The sequence below is a fragment of the Tetrao urogallus genome (genome assembly GCF_951394365.1).
Source record: "Tetrao urogallus genome assembly, chromosome: 4".
Classification (NCBI taxonomy): domain Eukaryota; kingdom Metazoa; phylum Chordata; class Aves; order Galliformes; family Phasianidae; genus Tetrao; species Tetrao urogallus.
Genome location: NC_136817.1, coordinates 65676863 through 65695332, shown reverse-complemented (window position 1 = coordinate 65695332; position 18470 = coordinate 65676863). Strand labels below are relative to the sequence as shown.

The 18470-nt window shown below is 45.1% G+C and overlaps 1 protein-coding gene across 1 annotated transcript; it reads left to right on the top strand.

Moving 5' to 3' along the window:
* Positions 1-457: 457 nt before the first annotated feature.
* Positions 458-17333, top strand: RNF103 (ring finger protein 103; the record flags this gene model as incomplete). The annotated part of the gene is made up of 4 exons (XM_079534557.1): positions 458-683; positions 2629-2768; positions 13987-14102; positions 15764-17333. 4 exons carry the CDS (start codon positions 458-460, stop codon positions 17331-17333), a joined length of 2052 nt encoding a protein of 683 aa, XP_079390683.1.
* Between the last annotated feature and the right edge of the window lie 1137 nt (positions 17334-18470).

Sequence of the window (18470 nt, the reverse complement as noted above, 5' to 3'; positions counted from 1 at the left end):
CTGATGCCTAGGGCAAGCACAACCCCTTTATTTACGGCACAACCTCTTTATTTACGGCGCAGCCCATTCGGTCGGCAGGCCTCCGGCGCTCTACCGTGCGCGGTGAGGGCGCTGCCGTCAGCCGGCAAGGGGCGGCGGGGCCGGGGCTGTGCGAACCTCCGCGGCCCCCAGTAGCGGGCGGAGGGCGGGCGGAGGGCAGGCCGAGCGCGGCCCCGCTCGCTCTCTCGCTCCCTCCGCCGGTCCCCGCCCGCCCGCACACGTCACTTGTTATGTCTCCGCCGGCGGCCGCGGCTCCGCCGGGGCGGGGACAGCGGCGGGAGGGAGGCGGGGGGCGCGCAGCCCCGCCGCGCTGACAGCCCCGCGCCGCCTCAGCGCCGCCAGCCGCGGGGCAGCGCCGGCCCCCCCGGCCTCTACAGCCAGCCCGTCCGTCCGTCAGCCCGCCCGCCCGCCGGGAAAGATGTGGCTGAAGCTGTGCTTCTTGCTGCTGTATTTCCTGGTGCTCTTCGTCCTGGCCAGGGTGTTCGAGGCCGTGGTGTGGTACGAGACCGGCTTCTTCGCCACGCAGCTGGTGGACCCGGTGGCGCTGAGCTTCAGGAAGCTGCGGACCATCCTGGAGTGCCGCGGCTTGGGGCACTCGGGGCTGCCCGAGAAGAAGGATGTCCGGGAGCTGGTGGAGAAGTCAGGTAGGGCCGCTTCCCTCCTCCCTTCCCTCCCTCCCCTCGGGCCTAAGGCGGCAGCTCCGGCCAAGGGCATCGCGGTGCCGCGGCGGGAGCCCCGGGCGGCGCTCGGACGGCGGCACCGACGGCGGCACGACGCTCCGCGCTGCGTCAGCGCGCCCGGCGCGGGCCCGGCGTGACCCCTGAGTGCCCCGAGCTCGGCTGTCGGTGGGGCGGCTATGGGGGGAGGCACGGGCGGGCGGCGTTCGGAAGGCCTCGGCCAGGCTGTCAAGAAATGGTTTCCCGTCGGGAGGGGGGTTTTGCTTTCGGGTGTGCAGCGCAGCGCTGGGCTCCCTGCGCTCGGCTGAAAGCGAATGTCATCGGCCGTGAAAAACGAGGAGGAAAGAATTCGAGGAGGAAAGAATCCAAAGATACGCAGGCTGGCGGGTTGCTATTTATTATTTAGTGGGGGCCGGCTTATTCTCTGCATCCCTTTCCCTACGGATCGCTTGTTTGCTGGGAGGTGTCATCGGGACGGGGATGAGGGAAGCAGAGCTGTGGGATCAGCGGGTGCTGTGCGTGGAAAAGTGCTGCAGAAGTTGGTACAGACCCGTGGAAGTGGGGGGCTGTGGGGCGCCTGGCAGCGCTGAGAGTGGGCAGAGCTGCAGGAGTGCATGGAAAGTACAGATGGTGGCCCAAAGGGAAGTGGCCCAAAGGGCTGGAGATGGGCTGATGTAATCAGCGTAGTGCCAGCCAAGCAGGACATTGCTGCTTGTAAATCACGGGGCAAAGGGCTGCTGGTAGAGAGAGAAAAATCCTGGTGCTCGGTAAGGGAACCAGACAGAAATAAAGAGAAGGGTTTGGATGAATACAGGGAGGTCACAGCCACAAAATGCTAACTGGCTTTAATAATTGATGTTAAAGCTGGGCAGCTAAATCTAATTTGCTTGTATTGTTTGTTGTTTATTTATGTTGTTTATTCACTTTCCTGCTTCACCAGTAGGCACCAGGAGGCAATTTCGGTTTTGTTTCCAATCACTTTCGCTCTTTGGCTGTCACGTACTTTCATGATGTCATTATGTTTGGGCTGCAAATGCTGCAGGGAAGTGTTTGACGCCAAACAAACTGTATTAACTGACTTAAAATGTCATGGAAACAATTCTAGTGCCAATAGGCTTTGCAGAATTTTTCTCTAATTTTGAAGTTTGAATTCCATGAATACTTTTTGAAAGCTCTCAAGTGTTTCTGCTGTAACAGCACTTCTTTTCCCCCCTCATTTTGTAGGAAGTAGCCTCTTCGGGCAAGGCTTCATTTCTTCAAGTTGAACATATTAGTTGCAACAATACCAGTTGTTATTAAGAATGTTAGTAATGATGGCAGAACAAAATATGGGGAGGAAATGAGGTTGTGGGGGAAACATCAAATGATTTCACCACGAGCCCCTTTTCTCGCTAGGATGGAGTTGATGAGAACTAATTCACAACTTTGTAAACAGAACCCAACAGCTGAATTGTTCTGTGTTGGATTTTTGCTTCTTGTGGGACACTCAGCATGTTTTTAGGTACCGTATTTCTGATTGAAATGCTGTTCGAATGATCAGTGCTGAGAATTTGCTCCAAAATTACTGTCCCGTGAAATGCAAGTCAAGATACGTGAATTCAGATTGCTGCCTGCCACTGAGATGCTGTTGTTTTCAGATAGGGAGGCTCAGGAGATGTTCATTTACTCTCATGTGTGGTATGTCTGTGTAATCAGAAGCGTTGTCAGATTGTTCATAGTCAGGTCCCTATGGATGGAACTAAAATAACTTCAGTCGCCTTCCTACTGACAAGGGTTTTGAGCACCCATTGAAAATCTACCTAGTGAAACTGCTGCTTTCTGAAATAGACTCACTGTTACTATTAGAATTTGCTGCTATTAAGTAATCTGTCATGATGTTTTAACAGAACGTCTCCAATTGCTTCTTTTTCAGGTGACCTTATGGAAGGGGAACTTTATTCTGCCCTCAAGGAGGAAGAAGCCTCTGAGTCAGTTTCAAGTACAAACTTTAGTGGTGAAATGCATTTCTATGAGCTTGTAGAAGATACGAAAGACGGGATCTGGCTGGTACAGGTATGGATGTTTCATCGTGTATTTTTATGTATCACATTCAAAGTGAGTTTTGAACAAGAAATTTTTGAGGGTGGTTAACTAGAAGAAAAATGTGCAGCAGGGAGATGATGGCAGAGATAAACCACATCAGGGAGATCACAAGGAGCAAATCTGATCTAAAAATTGAGCAAAACTGGAAGTGACAGAGTTCCTATACAGAGAAGAAGAAATTCTGCTGCTGAGTGGATTGCTTTTTGAAGGCAGATGCTTTACAGCCAGCAGACAAGCAGAGCAGCACACACTGTAGCACACACACTGCGCAGGTAGTTGGCCCTGGTACTGTGCAAGTTTGTGTATAGTGTGAAGTAAGTGCATTAGGTATATATGCTCCCAGCTGGCACAGGAGCAGTGCCTCTGGTCTTGCTCTTCTTTTATTACATGCTCAGACCCAATTGGTTTAAGTGTCTATTTATTTAAGGGGCTCAGAGCACTTTAGCAGTCTCTCTTACCTCTTCACAAATGAGGGAGGTGCAGCTTTCTGATCCAGCAGCCTGTTTGCACAGTATGTTCTGGAAGCTTCAAGTTTGCCTTTCCCCAAACCTTGTGGGCCCATTGATTTACAGCGAGCTTCCCCAGGGCTGCATGAGAACAAGAAAACATTTAGGATTCTGCAGATGAGGCTCTGGAACAATTTATCATCACTCTTGTTAACATATGAAAACATAAGATAAGTAGTCTAGATTAAAAATGTGAAAAAATACTTTCTTTCATCAACTTCTCCATTGATAAGAGATCTTTTTAGGCAAAAGTTTCCTGGGACCAGCCACATTGGGCAGTCAGACTTTTCCCCCAGATAATCATTGTTTACCTGACAGCTCTCCTTCCTGCAGTGAGCGGTTTGTCTGATCTCCTACTTTCATGTTTTCTATTTCAATTGATTACCAGGATTTAATGAGTTTCTGTTACTAGAGCTATGCTACTGCCACCTCTGAAATAGACAACGAGGTGAAGGATTACCTGTGTAGTCAAAATGGCATTGGCATTTTGGAAATGAACGTTGAGTCCAAATTTCAGGTTTAAATCGTACAGAAGGGAATCCTTCAAGCAGAGAGAGGGCTGTTGAGTGACATTGTGCTTACTGTCTCTCAGCTAACTGACAAATGTGAGTATGATGTGAAAAAACTCTTCTCCATACAGTTCAAAAGAGTAAAATGTGGCAGTTCTGTGTCAGTTGTTTGCTGAATTTTAATGGTAATATATTTTCAGCCAGCTTCATAATAGCCAGTCAGTCAGGCTGCATTTTGATATCTCAGATGTGATGAATGTTGTCATCATCTTGGAAATATTTGCACAGCTATTCAGTTGGTCACAATAGCTGTGGAAAGAAACATTATTGAAATTTACTGAATAATTTACTTGCTGAATGCTGTTGGTCTCTTTCTCCGCAATGAAAACCACTCAAGATATCAAATTTCTTTTTTTCATTTTTGCCTTCCCTCAAGTTTTCATCACTGTGTTTTCATTTGTTTCCCTTGCCACAATTACTTCACTTCTGCACTGGATTCTTTGTGTCCTTTCACAGGTTTTTCCATGCTCTTTTCATGTGCTTTTTCCCCGCAAATCTTCTTGTTACCACCTTCCAGTTCCAAGTCCTGATTGCTCTCCCATTCTCCTTTACCTTTCAGCATACTGTGAAACAGCTGCTCAGCTCAGAGCTTAGGCAGGGGACAGTGCAAGACCGAGGATGCTTTATGTAGAGGTTCAGTGACCACAGAGAAGGGAGGAATGGTCTGCTCTGTTGTTGCTGCCGGCTGGGAAGCAGAAAGGAGCTCCAGGTTCTTTCCTGACCCTGAATCTGTTCCACACAGGCTGGGAAAGCAGTGGAGGGAGAGGAATGGTTGTGGCTGAGCTCACGCAGTGCTGAGTTGGGCTGTGTTGGTTGAGTTGGGTTTGGGAGACAATCGTGATGATGTATCAGAAGATGAAGACTCAGAAGATCATTTTAATTTTCCAGTGCATGTAAATGAGATTTCTGGGTGGCACAAGCTGGTAATGTAGTAGCATGCACTGTCTGCAGAGAATGTGAGCAAAATGAGGAAACTACGATTATTTTTGGATGTGTCTGATCAATTCAGAGGTGAATTTATCGTTTAGAGCTGGCAAGGCAAACCTGGAAAAAGTCAGAGACCGTATGCAGGGAAACCAAGTGTTTTGTGGCTATGTTCCGTTTTCTGGAAACCCACATGCAAAGAATTGAGGTTCAGTGGTAAGCAGTAGTTTGTTTACAAGTGTAGCTGCTAGCAAGTGTCCCATGTTCCTCTATGGGGCTTTCGTAGAGCCTCAGACAGCAGCATGTTCTCTCTCTTATTAGCTCATGATCTCATCACCTTTCCTTTTATGTTTTTCTTCTTGCTTGCCAGCTGCTGTTATGCACTTCTCTGGCGAGCAGGAAGGATGAATGGTAGCTTCTGGAGCAGAGAATGGTGCTGCTTGGTTTATTGGCAGAGGAGTAACTCAACATTCTTGCTTTTCCAGGCTCTGCTATGCCTTAATGCTCTCTGGTTAGCCTCTACAAGCCTGTCACATCCAACAGTGTACGTAGCCATTAAGGCTTTTTAAAAACATCTGATAAAAGATCCATAAAAAGATCTTTCTTAAAAAAAAAAAAAAAAATCTTTGAATGAAGTTAAAATCTAAATTTATGCTTTCCTTTTGTTTAAAAAAAGTCCTTTTGTAACATGGTGTTAGAAAGAAGCAAAGAGAACTTCATTCTTGGCTTTGAGGCAGCAGGACAAACGTGTACCAGCCAGCATGGCTGGGAGAGATGCGAAAGATGTGACTGTGAGTGGAAAATAATAGCATTGTCTCAGTTGGAATAGATCTTCAAGATGACCAATATGACCAGTCCAGCCAACTGCCTGCCCCGCCATGTGCCAGCAATAAGCCACGTCCCTTAGTGCCATGTCCACGTGCCTCTTCCATCCCAGTCTGTTCTGCATCCGAGCTTCATGTTCAAGTGGTGCAATCACAGAGTGAGGGATGTTTGTGTGGAGTTTTGGTGATCTTTCTTCTGTTTTGATTTGCTTTTGCGTGCATGCAGAGTAATTTTCATATTTGCCTTTTCAAATTTGCCAGGTGACTGCTTGTTCTCATTAGAAGGAAATTAGGTGTAAGCACTTAGCTCATTTAAAATACGTTGTTCAATGTTTGTGCCATTTTTTCCAGTAGCCCTTCAGGATCATTTACCATAGGATACCCCATTTTAGCTTTCAGTATCCTTCTGGAGAGCCTTCTTATCCGGCCAAGGGTATAGAACACCATCAGCTGAAATGTGATAGTTCTCACAGTGCCTGCATATCTTTGCTAATTCATTATAACAGCTCATTCATTTTCAGCCCCTGCATGCGGAGAGGACTCAACAGAGCTGTTCAGATTGGTGGGTAGAACAGCTTGCCTGCCTTGAAAAACTACGTGTAATTTCCAGGTAGTTAATTGTTATGTGCTCTGACGGATGCACTCTTCTGTCTTTACCTATTTTAACCAAATTTCTCATCGTTTCTTTCTTGGAAAAGACTAGTTTAAAAAAAAAAAGCAAATAACAAAAAACAAAAACCAGACATCTTTAATCCATAGAGATGGATTGTGAACTAGTTGTGAGTCCTTGGCATAGAGAGACTGTGTAGAAATTCAGTTTCATCAGCACAGTGCAGGATAATAAACTGTGTGTGAGATGTCTTGGAATGAATGAAGGTGCAGACATTCGTGGATCATCATAGAATCGTAGAGTGCCCTGGGTTGAAAAGGAGCACAATCATCATCCAGTTTCAACCCCCTGCTATGTGCAGGGTCGCCAACCACCAGACCAGGCTGCCCAGAGCCACATCCAGCCTGGCCTTGAATGCATTCAGGAACATCATAAATAGGCATTTTCCCATTTTCCCATGCTTCTAGTAAGTAACACACCAGATCAGTTTTAATTAGGTGTATTTCTGTGACTTGTCCCAATATCTCTACTGTTTTATCTGTGGAAGGATAGTAACGTAACCCCCAAAAAACTATGTCAGACACATAGGAAGCTGAATTAATAGACGAGTGTTTTTCAGCTTTTATATCCTTGTGGATGCTTCCATAGAGCATACGTGCTCTGTGCAGAGCTATGAGGCTGCCTTTGCTCACTTACCCACTGCAGGCACCCTGACTGAGTTCCTGGTCCTCTGTGATTCTGGATATCTCAGACTGGAGAGTGGTGAGCCGTGCTGACAGCTCTCACACATGTGTGACCTTACCACTGCCTTAAATAACTTAGAAATGGGTTTTGCTTTTGGCAAAATCATGCAGGTCTTTCCAGCTTGGCGGTCTGAGTTCCTTCATGCAGAGATTGCCTTGCTGACTGCTCCTGGGGGGACTGCCTGGATGTGTTTGTGTGCAGAGGGTGATGATGGCTCTTCAATTCCCAGGTTTTGTTCTTCCTTGCGATTTAATCTGTGTTACAGCTCCCCAGTGCCCTGTCTTGATGGGTACTTGAAGCTGTCTTTGTGGCCAGGCTGTAAAACCGAGTTTTGACTATTTGTGTGTATTCAGAACGTTGTGTGCTTGTATGAGCAGGTGTGCCTGACACCTGGTGTCTTGGCTAACTTCCAGCTTGGATAATGTTGGAGCTTCCCTTGGTGCTTTCATTTGGATAGCTTTCTCTTCCTTTAATGGCACACGCTCATATGCCATAATGGCTCAGAGATGCTGCCAACGTGAATATTTTTCCATCACAAAAAAAACCAAAAATAATAATGTAGAAAACACATGTGCATCTCTGAGCTTCTCTTGTGTCATCTCCATTCTGTCTTTCTATTTTGTTCCCTTTTTTTCTTAGTATTCCCATCTCTGGTGCAATGTAACAAATACAAGTAGAGTGGCTCTTAATCAAAGGACCGAAGCACAAGGGTTGTTGAGTAGCAAAGTAAATAATCTGTCAGGATGTTTTTCTCTGGAGCGTTGCAGAGGTTACTGTGGGTTTCTGAGGCCATTGGACTGGGTAATAAATAGATTTAAGGAGTGATTTTAAAATGTCCTCTTTACAGAGCTGCCTGTCACAGGTCTGCAGGGTCTGTATCTTTGAACATACTGCGGTTTGCTGCATGGAAGCTCTTTCCTCCATCTTGCAATAGTTTTTACACATCAAGTGGTTAGTATGTTTCTTTTCTTTGTACGTCTTAACTATCAGAGGAGGAACAGAAAATAACTAAAGGAGCTGGAATTGGTTAAAATAATGAGTGCTGAAGCACCACAAAGTGTTGTTTGTTCTTCATTTTTCAGTGTCTGACTTTCCTTCTCGTGCCTTGTGATGTTTGAATAGTCTCCATGGTGGGAGAGCTTCAAAACTTACTGAGATCGCTCCTTGTTAGAAAGGCCGGCTTTGAAATCTCTGCATAGTGGTGTAAAAGAAATTGAGCAATATCTGATTTCAATGAACAGAAAATAGGAGTGCTCAAATGAAGCTTCTGTGTTGTGCTCAAACGCTGCTGGGCTACCAGAACAGGAATCTGCATACTGCTACAGCAAATGTTTCCTGGAGTCTCTTCGGTAGCCATTACAACTTTTCCTGGTACTTATCTTCTTAAAGTTTCATAGAATAATTTAGAAAAATCCTTAACAATGGCTGGGAATGACCAGGCTGGGAAGTTACGGTGCAGCTGCATCAGTGAAAGTTATGAAGTGGTCACTGTGGTGTCTGTGCATCTACCTGAAGGACTTTCCTTTTGGATTAAGCAAATTGGATTAAGCAAACAACTGTTCAGAAGGGAGGATAGTGATAGGACAAGGGGGAATGGTTTTAAACTGAGGCAGGGGAGGTTTAGGTCAGATATTAGGAGGAAGTTTTTCACACAGAGGCTGGTGATGCACTGGAACAGGTTGCCCAAGGAGGCTGTGGATGCCCCATCCCTGCAGGCATTCAAGGCCAGGCTGGATGTGGCTCTGGGCAGCCTGGTCTGCTGGTTGGTGACCCTGCACACGGCGGGGGGTTGGAACTGGATGAGCATTGTGCTCCTTTTCAGCCCAGGCCGTTCTGTGATTCTAAGGAATGTCTCACTGACATTGTTGTATTTTTCAAAACATTCATGTTTCTTTCTCTGGGGTATTTGTTCTTAAAGTCTGTCTGCTTCTTTAATGTCATAACCCTGGCTATTTTAACTTATAGATCAAAATGATTTTATTAATTAGGTTCTTAATTGGCGTCACCTGTTTATGTCCATGGGACTATTCTGTCTAATTGAGAGTCAGGAGAACTCTTCCAATGCAAAAGCTACTCACACAACTGCCTGCTGAAGTCATCACAGTGTTGGTACTTCCGAAGTGACACGGCCCCTGTGTCCCTCGATTCATATTTTCTATTGGCTTCAAGTCGCACCAGGGGAGATTCAGGTTGGATGTTAGGAAAAACTTCTCTGAAAAAGTGGTCAGGTGCTGGAATGGGCAGCACAGGGAGGTGGTGGAGTCACCAACCCAGAGGTGTGCAGGAAATGTTTAGCTGCTGCTCTGAGGGTCGTGGCTTAGTAGGAAATATTGGTGATGGGTGTGTGGTTGGACTGGGTGATCTTGGAGGTCTTTTCCAACCTTGGTGATTCTGTGACTGTAATTCTGTGCTTTTTGTTTTGTTTGTTTTCTTGTGATATCTGAAATCCATCTTTTTAGGTATGTGGTTGTATAGTGGAAAGTGAAAAAGAAAACTCAGTTGCGCGACACAAAAATTGAGTTCTCCAAGGTGCAGACTTTCCATCTTTGCTTTGCACATCTTGGTAGCTTAACTTACCTGCAGTATTTCACAACAGTTGTTTGGGAGTCTCCTGACCTTTTGATGTGTTTGAAGAAACTCATGTCTGAGTCTCCAGGGAAAGCTGGTAGATAGATAGAGTCCAATGAGGGCCAAAACCTCTCCAGTTTCTTCTGCCACACTGATTGTTCCACTCATGCAAATTGACATTGACATGAAGAGGAAGAGCAGGAGTTCAGATCCAGTCCTCTGGCCTGGGTGATGTGTACAGTAGGTACCAGATGTATTCCATGCTGTAGGATTGTCAAATGGCGGGGTAACTTTGATCCTGTTGGATGCTTTTAGCCCATTAAGATGATTAATGGATTAATTGGATTATCTTCTTTGTATTATTTGTCACTCTGACAGGTGATATTTTGCAGAACGTGAATGCAGCTAATAACAAGAAGAGCTTGAAAGGCTTGTATTCCTGTAAATGTCAGTTTCCCAGTAGTGCTGGCTGATCCCATAAAATATACCTGTATTTTTTTTTCCTATGAGCTTTCTCTTGATTTCTCCAATCAGAGTGGAACAGATGGCCAGAAGGGACCTTCTTGATTAGTGAATTCACCTCTGCTAGGCTGTGGAGTAATGTTTATAAAATACCTTGCTCTCTCTTTAAAATAGATTGTCTGTGTGTGGTACTCCTGTTGACTGTTCCATTCATCTTGGAAATGTGCCTTGACTTTTAGGCCTAAGGGTATTCATGGCTAATTTGTTCTGATTGTGCTTGAATTGACATTGCCCTTCAATTCCAGTGACTCCAAATGCCTACCCTGCTACTCCCAGTGCATGGAGTCAGTCAAGCAGTTTGTTTTTGCCAGGTGTGGTATTTCCTAGAGCTTGCTTATCTCACAGCCAGTTACTATTGATGCCATACAGCCCTGCTGGATCAGCTGCAGCCCCACGCTTCACATCCCGCTGTGCTTTCTACCTGATGAACGCCCAGTGTCCTGTTTGCTATTGATTTCAATTTCATTCCTGACACTCTGCTTTATGAGGTTTGTATGGCATTACAATCCTCTTTTTTCCCAGCTCCCCAGCTGTGTCAGCTGTGAATGGCTTTGGGCTTTCTGCAGGAAGGGCAGTAATAGGGACATACGCTGATCTGATCTCTGAGAAATCCATTAAGAACTCTGTTAATACCTTTCTGGCATTCTGATATTTTCTTGCCTCAGCCAGTTTCTGATTTACTTTCTGATTATTGTATTTTTTTTTACTCATTACAAAAATTGATCCCCATTTCACCTGCAAGCTTCCCATGCAGCACATTACCAATGCTGTACCAAATTGGGAAAAGAGGACTACCTTTCCTTTGTCTTTAAATCCAGTTCATTGTCTCCAGGAGAGGATTGGTTTTTTTAACTCTTATCTTAACAGGAATGATACAACTTCAGTAATTCCAACCTGAGCAATTCTAGGATTCCATGCTGAAGGGGATGGGAAATTCAATCATCTCTGTGCCTTTAAAATTTGCTCTGCAATTTGTTGAGATCAAAGTAGCGGGATAAGTTTTTCATTTGCTCTTAAAAATAGTAACTAACTTCCCATCAGAATGCAAAGCACCGTGACGGTGGTTTTACAAGAAATGTTTGCAAGTGGATCTGTAATTCTGTGTGCTCATTGTATCGCAGTTCTGCTCAGTCTGATTTGAAGTGTATGATATTATTTGAGTTTTGTTTCCAGCTTCAGGTGCCATAAACATGCTAGCCTGTCCCCAGCCATCTTCTCTTCATCTGATAACAGAGGCAGAGCACTAAGTTCATTTTTGAGACAACTTTTCCCCCTTGCTTTCAATACAAAATTTGGATTTCTTTGATGCCTCAAAGAACTTGCAGACCTGTTGTGCATTCACTTACCTGCTCTCCTCAGCCACGGTTCTTATCAGCTAACTGTCTCATCTGATGAAAATTCACACTTCTTAAATAAGATCTGTTAGAAATGTTTGTAAGTTATCTTTAGACTGGATTGCATCGTGGTTACTTACCCTGTAGTTGACACCCTCTTCCACAGAGATGATGGAGTACTGTGTTCAGCGTTGGGTCCCTCTCTGCAAAAAGGATGTGGAGGCCCTGGAGTGTCCAGAGAAGGGCAGTGGAGCTGTGAGGGGTCTGGAGCACACATTTTATGGGGAGCAGCTGAGGAGCTGGGATCGTTCAGTGTGGAGAAGAGGAGGCTCAGGTGGGACCTCATCGCTCTCTGCAACTCCCTGCAAGGAGGTTGGAGCACAGTGGAAGTTGGCCCCTTCAAACAAGTGACAGTGGTAGGATGAGAGGGAACAGCCTCAAGGTGCACCAGGGGAGGGTCAGGATGGATGTTAGGAGAAGGTTCTTGTTAGAAAGAGCGGTGATGCATTGGCACAGCTGCCCTGGGAGGCGGTGGAGTCACCGTCCCTGGAGGTGTTCAACAAGTACATAGATGTGGCACTGAGGGATTTGGCTTGTTGGCGGGGATGGGTTGAACTCAGTGAGCTTAGAGGTTTTTTTCAACCTTCATGATTCTATGATTGCTTTCCAAAGTGCCTCTGTGCAGTGAACTCCCAATGCTGTCAGTGGGTGTTGCCTACGAGGAACAGCTGCAACAGCCATCTTTGGTCGTGTTGTTTTTTGGTAATGAAGACATAAAAAAAGCATGAGCTCAAAGCATGTTGCAAAGTGTGCAAAACCATAGGAAAGTTCTCTCTATTTGGTTATGAAACAAAAATTGTCAACTCTAGCCTTGTCTTCCAAAGTAACTTTCTCCAACAGCACAGACTTTGATAGGATGGGAATTAGAATCACACAATCATAGAATCCTCAGAGATGGAAGGGACCTCTGAATGCTATCTAGTCCAACTCCCCTGCAATGAACAGGGAATCTGCTATTAACCTAGCCTGAAAATCAGGCAGTACCAACAGCCAGTGTGACAAACACAGAGAGACATACTGGTGACCTGTCTGCAGTGCCTCGCGTTCTCTGGGCGCTGGCAGTGGGTACTGTAGTGTGGTGTAGTGAGAAGGATCTCTTAGCAGTTGGCCCAGAGAGTAATACACTTTCCAACGTTTATTTCAGAACTCCTTAATAAAACGAAATGACTCCTCACTACGCCAGGTGCCTTTATTGTGCTGTAGTAGCTTTGGGGATTTACTGGTATAAATATCTCAAGTTGTCTTTAGGAATGTGGTCTCTTTGGCTCGAAGTATACAGAAGAAAGAAATTGAAAATACCCAGCAGGTGATGTGAAGAAGCCTCAATACTACAGCAGTGTCCCCAGCTGGTTGTCTGGGTGCCTGGAGGTTACACTTAGCCAGCCCATGGGCAGGCAAGCTACGTGATGTGTGTGTTCTGAGAAGGGCTGGAAGGATTCCCATCTCAATCTTCAACTGTGATTTTATTTAAACGCACTGAGCAGTGCAATCTGTAGCTTCAGTATAGCTTCGTGTCTCCATATAGGACATCCGGTGCAGTAAACCCATTTATTTTCAGTTTCTGAGTGGATGCTATTTAGCACAAAGCAGATACATTTTTGAGTCTCAAATGCTGGGCATGCTTTCCAGCCCAGTGTCTCAGCCTGTACACAGTGAGCTCTTCATCGTGCTGGCAGCCTAACTTAGGGAGGAGAGCTGACGTTTCAGGTTATGAAGCCTAGAAACGACTGGGAGCAGTTTAATGGTGGGTAAACAAATGCCTAACAAATAGAAGTTTCAAAACTTGGTTTAAAAACGTGTTTCAAGTGGTTGCCAGTCAGCTTGTGGAAGCATGTGAGGCATTTCTAAAATAGAAACTGTGACAGCTCATGGAATAACACATGATCAGGCATGTCATTCAGCATTAGCTGCCAGCAGCAGGCAGGCAGGTTCTCCTTTTTTTCCCCTTCCCTGTGCACTTATCAGTCCTTATCCTTCATTGCAGACACCTGTAGAGGCTTACATGTAGGTAACCAGAAGTACTTCTTTAATACAGCATGGCAAATTAGACCTTGGGAGCTATCACAGTGAATTACCATCTTGGAATTGCAGGTGGGACATGGGAGTTGGTGGAGCAGTCACATAACGTCATGGACTGAGTCACTGGCAGAAGATTTTGGGTTATTATCTGAGAGTTTAATTATTAGTTTCCACTGCTCAGAGGTGGTTGATGGCAGAATAAACTGATATCAGGTCCACACACTCTACTTACATGCGTTTTACCTGCTTTGAGACGGTGTTTCTTTGGTATGCTGCAAATTTAAATGACAGTGTGCTTTTCTGCCTCTCTGCACAAAGAGTATTTCTGTCTTAGAGTGTCACTCACCAAAGACACTTGGTGCACCTGTGTTCTATGTTCCTATTGCATTGTCTAAGGGAAGGGGAAGATGATATCGAGTGACCAGATCTCTCTTTTCATGAAATTTGCTCTTTATTTTGGAAAGCCAACTTACTGTGATACTGAATTATTATCTTTTTTTGGCAATAGGTCATAGCAAACGACAGAAGTCCACTGGTGGGTAAAGTCCACTGGGAGAAAATGGTGAAGAAAGTATCGAGATTCGGCATACGTACTGGCACTTTTAACTGTTCCAGTGACCCCAGGTATATTCTTTAAGGATTATCCAGAATGTTTAAGGCTGAGCTGTATTCCGGCAGCTGGGCTTCCTGCGTTGTAAAAGCAGCTGTGATAGAAGGTGCTTTTATTTGTATCTTCGCTAAAGTCTCTTCAGAATTCTCTGCTGCATTATTTATCAGCATCATAAACACAGGTCTGCAGCTTCCTAAAGCACTGTGGGGGAAATACATGATGAGACTGTGTAGGGGATCATACAGCAGTGGTAGAGAATGAGTAGAAGAATCTGGCCTTAGGGCACTCATGGACAGGAACTGTGCTTGCTTAGAATGCAGCTGAATATAGCTCATATAAGAGAGCTCTGGGTTGCAGAGATGCTTTTTTGCTATCTGGAAAGGAGAAACACAGGTGAGCACAAAGCTTCAAAGCAGTTCCTACTTCTCAGGATTATTGCTGTCCTGTTCCTTGACAAATACATGCATGCTTCCACATAGACATGAACACACCCTTTGTCAGCAGACGGCGCGCTGTGCAAGATTCTCTGTTGTTTACATACGATTTCAAATGAGGAAGAAAAGCAGAGTCAAAGAAGCTATTAATAATCCTGTGCTGCTGCAAAAGCAGTCGTTTAATGGCGTTGTGCTGGAAGCATTTGCTTCACATGACAGGAAATCTTGTCTAGAATTTTGGTCTGGGGATTATGCATGTATCTCAAATGCTAAATGTTTACAGAAATTGCAAAGTTAATTGGAAGGGAAGATTCTTAGACTTCACAGTGTTTAGAGAAATAATCTTATATAGTAAAAGCATTGATACCTGAGCATCTTGAAACTTTGGCAGTGTTACTCTTTGCATAGCTCCTAATTAGCCTCAATTTTATCATAGAATCCTCATGAGTTCATCCCATCTCAGCCTCTGCTAGTTTTATGGTGAGCTCTCACCACACCAGTTGGCCTGCCTGCATCCTTCCAAAATGGCCCCAGTAAGAAGTGCACACCCTTCTCACTTCATTGAATCTGCTGTCAACATGCCAGTGTCCTGTTAAATTCACCCTGCTGCTGACTGGCAAAACTAGGTTGAAGGAAGCACTGGGAGAAGTTATCTGAAAGCTGCAGGACATTGACCTGCATTGTGATGGTTATTTTTTTTGGTCAGAATGCCTATGAAAAATAGCTGTACTACCAAAGTTCTGTGGTGTAGAGAAAAAAGTCCACTTGCGTTCTTCTCAAAGCCAGTTCCAAGGCAAGGTGACTTTAATGGTCCAGTATTAAATGGGGAGGTTGGTGGCCCTGCATGTGGCAGGGGGTTGGAGATTCACGATCCTAGAGGTCCCTTCCAACCCTGGCCATTCTGTGATTCTGTGTGATGCTGTGTAATGTGTGGCCTTGTTATAATAACCAATGAAAATGAGCACTGTTCCTCTTTCAGCATCTGACACATGCATATCCGCTTACAGCTTTCTTGTAAGACAGATAACAAAGACAGAAAAGATAGATAAAAGAGATAACAGATGTGTTGTAAGAGTAAGTGCTCTCTGTCAGAGATGATTGGATGCCTGTATTTCATGCTGTTATCTGTATGAACTCCCAGGTGCTCACCGTGTCTAATTTTTGGGCTCATTAAGGAGATGTAAGGACTGCAGCTGCAGGAGTATGCAGCTCCATCATCTAACTTGCCGTTTTCTTTGCAGATACTGCAGGAGGAGGGGCTGGCTGAAATCCACCCTCATTATGTCAGTTCCACAGACCAGCACCTCCAAGGGAAAAGTAATGCTTAAAGAATACAGCGGGCGCAAAATTGAAGTGGAGCACATTTTCAAATGGATCACAGCCCACGCTGCTTCTCGGATCAAAACCATTTACAACTCTGAACATTTAAGAGAAGAGTGGAACAGAAGTGACCAGTACCGTGTGAAAATATACCTGTTTGCCAGCCTCGACCAGCCTCCAGCCTTCTTCTCTGCACTAAGTGTAAAGTTTACCGGGAGAGTAGAGTTTATTTTTGTGAATGTGGAAAACTGGGACAATAAAAGTTACATGGCAGAAATTGGTATCTACAAGACACCATCCTACATACTTAGGACTCCTGAAGGGATTTACAGGTATGGAAGTAATGCTGGAGAATTTATGTCACTGCGTGCCATGGATTCCTTTTTGCGCTCGTTGCAACCAGAAGTTAATGATTTATTTGTTCTAAGCTTAGTTTTGGTTAATCTGATGGCTTGGATGGACCTGTTCATTACGCAAGGCGCTACTATAAAGCGATTTGTGGTTCTTATAAGCACTTTAGGGACGTATAATTCACTCCTAATTATTTCCTGGCTACCCGTGTTGGGTTTTTTGCAACTACCTTACTTAGACAGCTTTTACGAGTACAGTTTAAAACTCTTCAGGTACTCTAACACAACTACATTGGCTTCTTGGGTAAGAGCCGACTGGATGTTCTACTCTTCGCACCCAGCGCTCTTCCTCAGCACGTACCTTGGCCATGGTTTGCTGATTGATTACTTTGAGAAGAAGAGAAGACGCAATAACAACAACGATGAAGTCAATGCTAACAATCTGGAGTGGCTCTCAAGCCTGTGGGACTGGTACACCAGCTACTTGTTTCATCCTATTGCTTCCTTTCAACACTTCCCTTTTGACTCGGATTGGGACGAAGACCCAGATCTGTTCTTGGAGCGTTTGGCCTTCCCCGATCTCTGGCTTCACCCTCTGATACCAACAGATTATATCAAAAACTTACCAATGTGGAGGTTTAAATGCCTCGGCATCCATTCGGACGAAACGCTGGAATCCCTCCAAGACAGCGAAAGTGACTCTGACAGTGAGAACAAAGAGGTGTTCAGCAGTGAAAAAGACATCTCGGAGGAAGACGAGCCAAATACATTTCATAGGCGCAGGGCTGGAGAGCCTCGCTGCCGTGCCGACAGCTGTTCGTGTGCCAGTCCATGTTGTCACAGGGAGCCTTGTGGACGGAAAGCGAGGTCGTACGGGTCGTACAGCACCGCAGATGAGCCAGATTGGTCAGCGTGGCCCCCTGAGATGCTGCACTGCACGGAATGCGTGGTGTGCCTCGAAAACTTCGAGAGGGGCTGCCTGCTCATGGGCTTGCCGTGCGGCCACGTGTTCCACCAGAATTGCATTGTGATGTGGCTGGCGGGCGGAAGGCACTGCTGCCCCGTCTGCAGGTGGGCTTCTTACAAAAAAAAGCAGCCATACATGCAACCACAGCCTTTGTCCAACGATGCTCCGTCTTAGCCGTGCGTCCGTGTCCTGTGTCAGCTTTCAGGATATTACTGCTTGCCTTTTCAATGTTAGTCACTTAAAAGATTACGTGGTTTGAAGTTTTAGTTTAAATGTTAGTGCAGTGAACTAAAATATACACGATCTAACGTTAATGGCAGAGTTATTTGGTTGCCTTGTGTGTTGAACTGAATGCATTCTTACCGTACAATAACTTCTTTCTTTTCATCATCCTGAAACTCGACGCTGTTTTTGTAAGCACAAAATCAAACCTCCACCAGAAGCGTATCCCAGCAAACGTTTACAAGTGAGGAGATGGGGGGAATCTAAATTCTAACCGGAGATGATTGCTTAATTTAAGTGTTTCTTATTTTAGAGTCTGTTCAGCACATCCTTGTTGAATAATGTACGTTATAAGACAGTACCGTTTAAAAAGAGATACGTGAAATAAATTATTTTAAAAGGAGATTTGTAATGTTAATTGTTTTGATAAATATTTTGTGTGTATAGTTACAGATGTCTTGCTGGTCTGATTTATCTGTGAAGACAATAAAAATATAACACAACTTTTGTGACTAATAAATCATCTCCTAGGGATGCTGGAATTCATTTCTGTACTGTGAAGGTAGCTGTGGTGTCCCTGTGCATTGCAGAAGAGTTGGAGTAGATGGCCTTCAGAGGTCCCTTCCAACTCGAAGGATTCTGTGATTCAATGAACCACCGGCCGAGCAGAAGGCAGTGGTGTCTCACTGAGGTTCTCTGCTTGATCAGGGGTTTCCTAATTGATCACAAATTGCTTTCTCAGACCCTCTTCCTTACAACCTGTCTCTCCAGTATCTCATCTGCAGACATCTATGAAGGCTTCATGGTCTCCAGTCTCAAAGCAAACCATCATGAAGGGGGAGAATGCCATGGAGTGACTCGAGCACCCTGTTAAGGCAGAACATTCCAGATTCCAGGTGTTGGTGTTCTGCAGTGATTTCTGATTGCCTGGAGAAGAGCAACAGCTGTTTGCTGCCATGAGAAATGGGGTCTGGTTTCTTTGTATTTCAGTAAGAAAGTGCAGCTTTGGCTGTGCCTTTCAGGAATCAGCTGACTGTAAATTCAGTGAGGAAATTTTGCTTTGTCTCCTCCCCAGTTCTTGCCCATGTG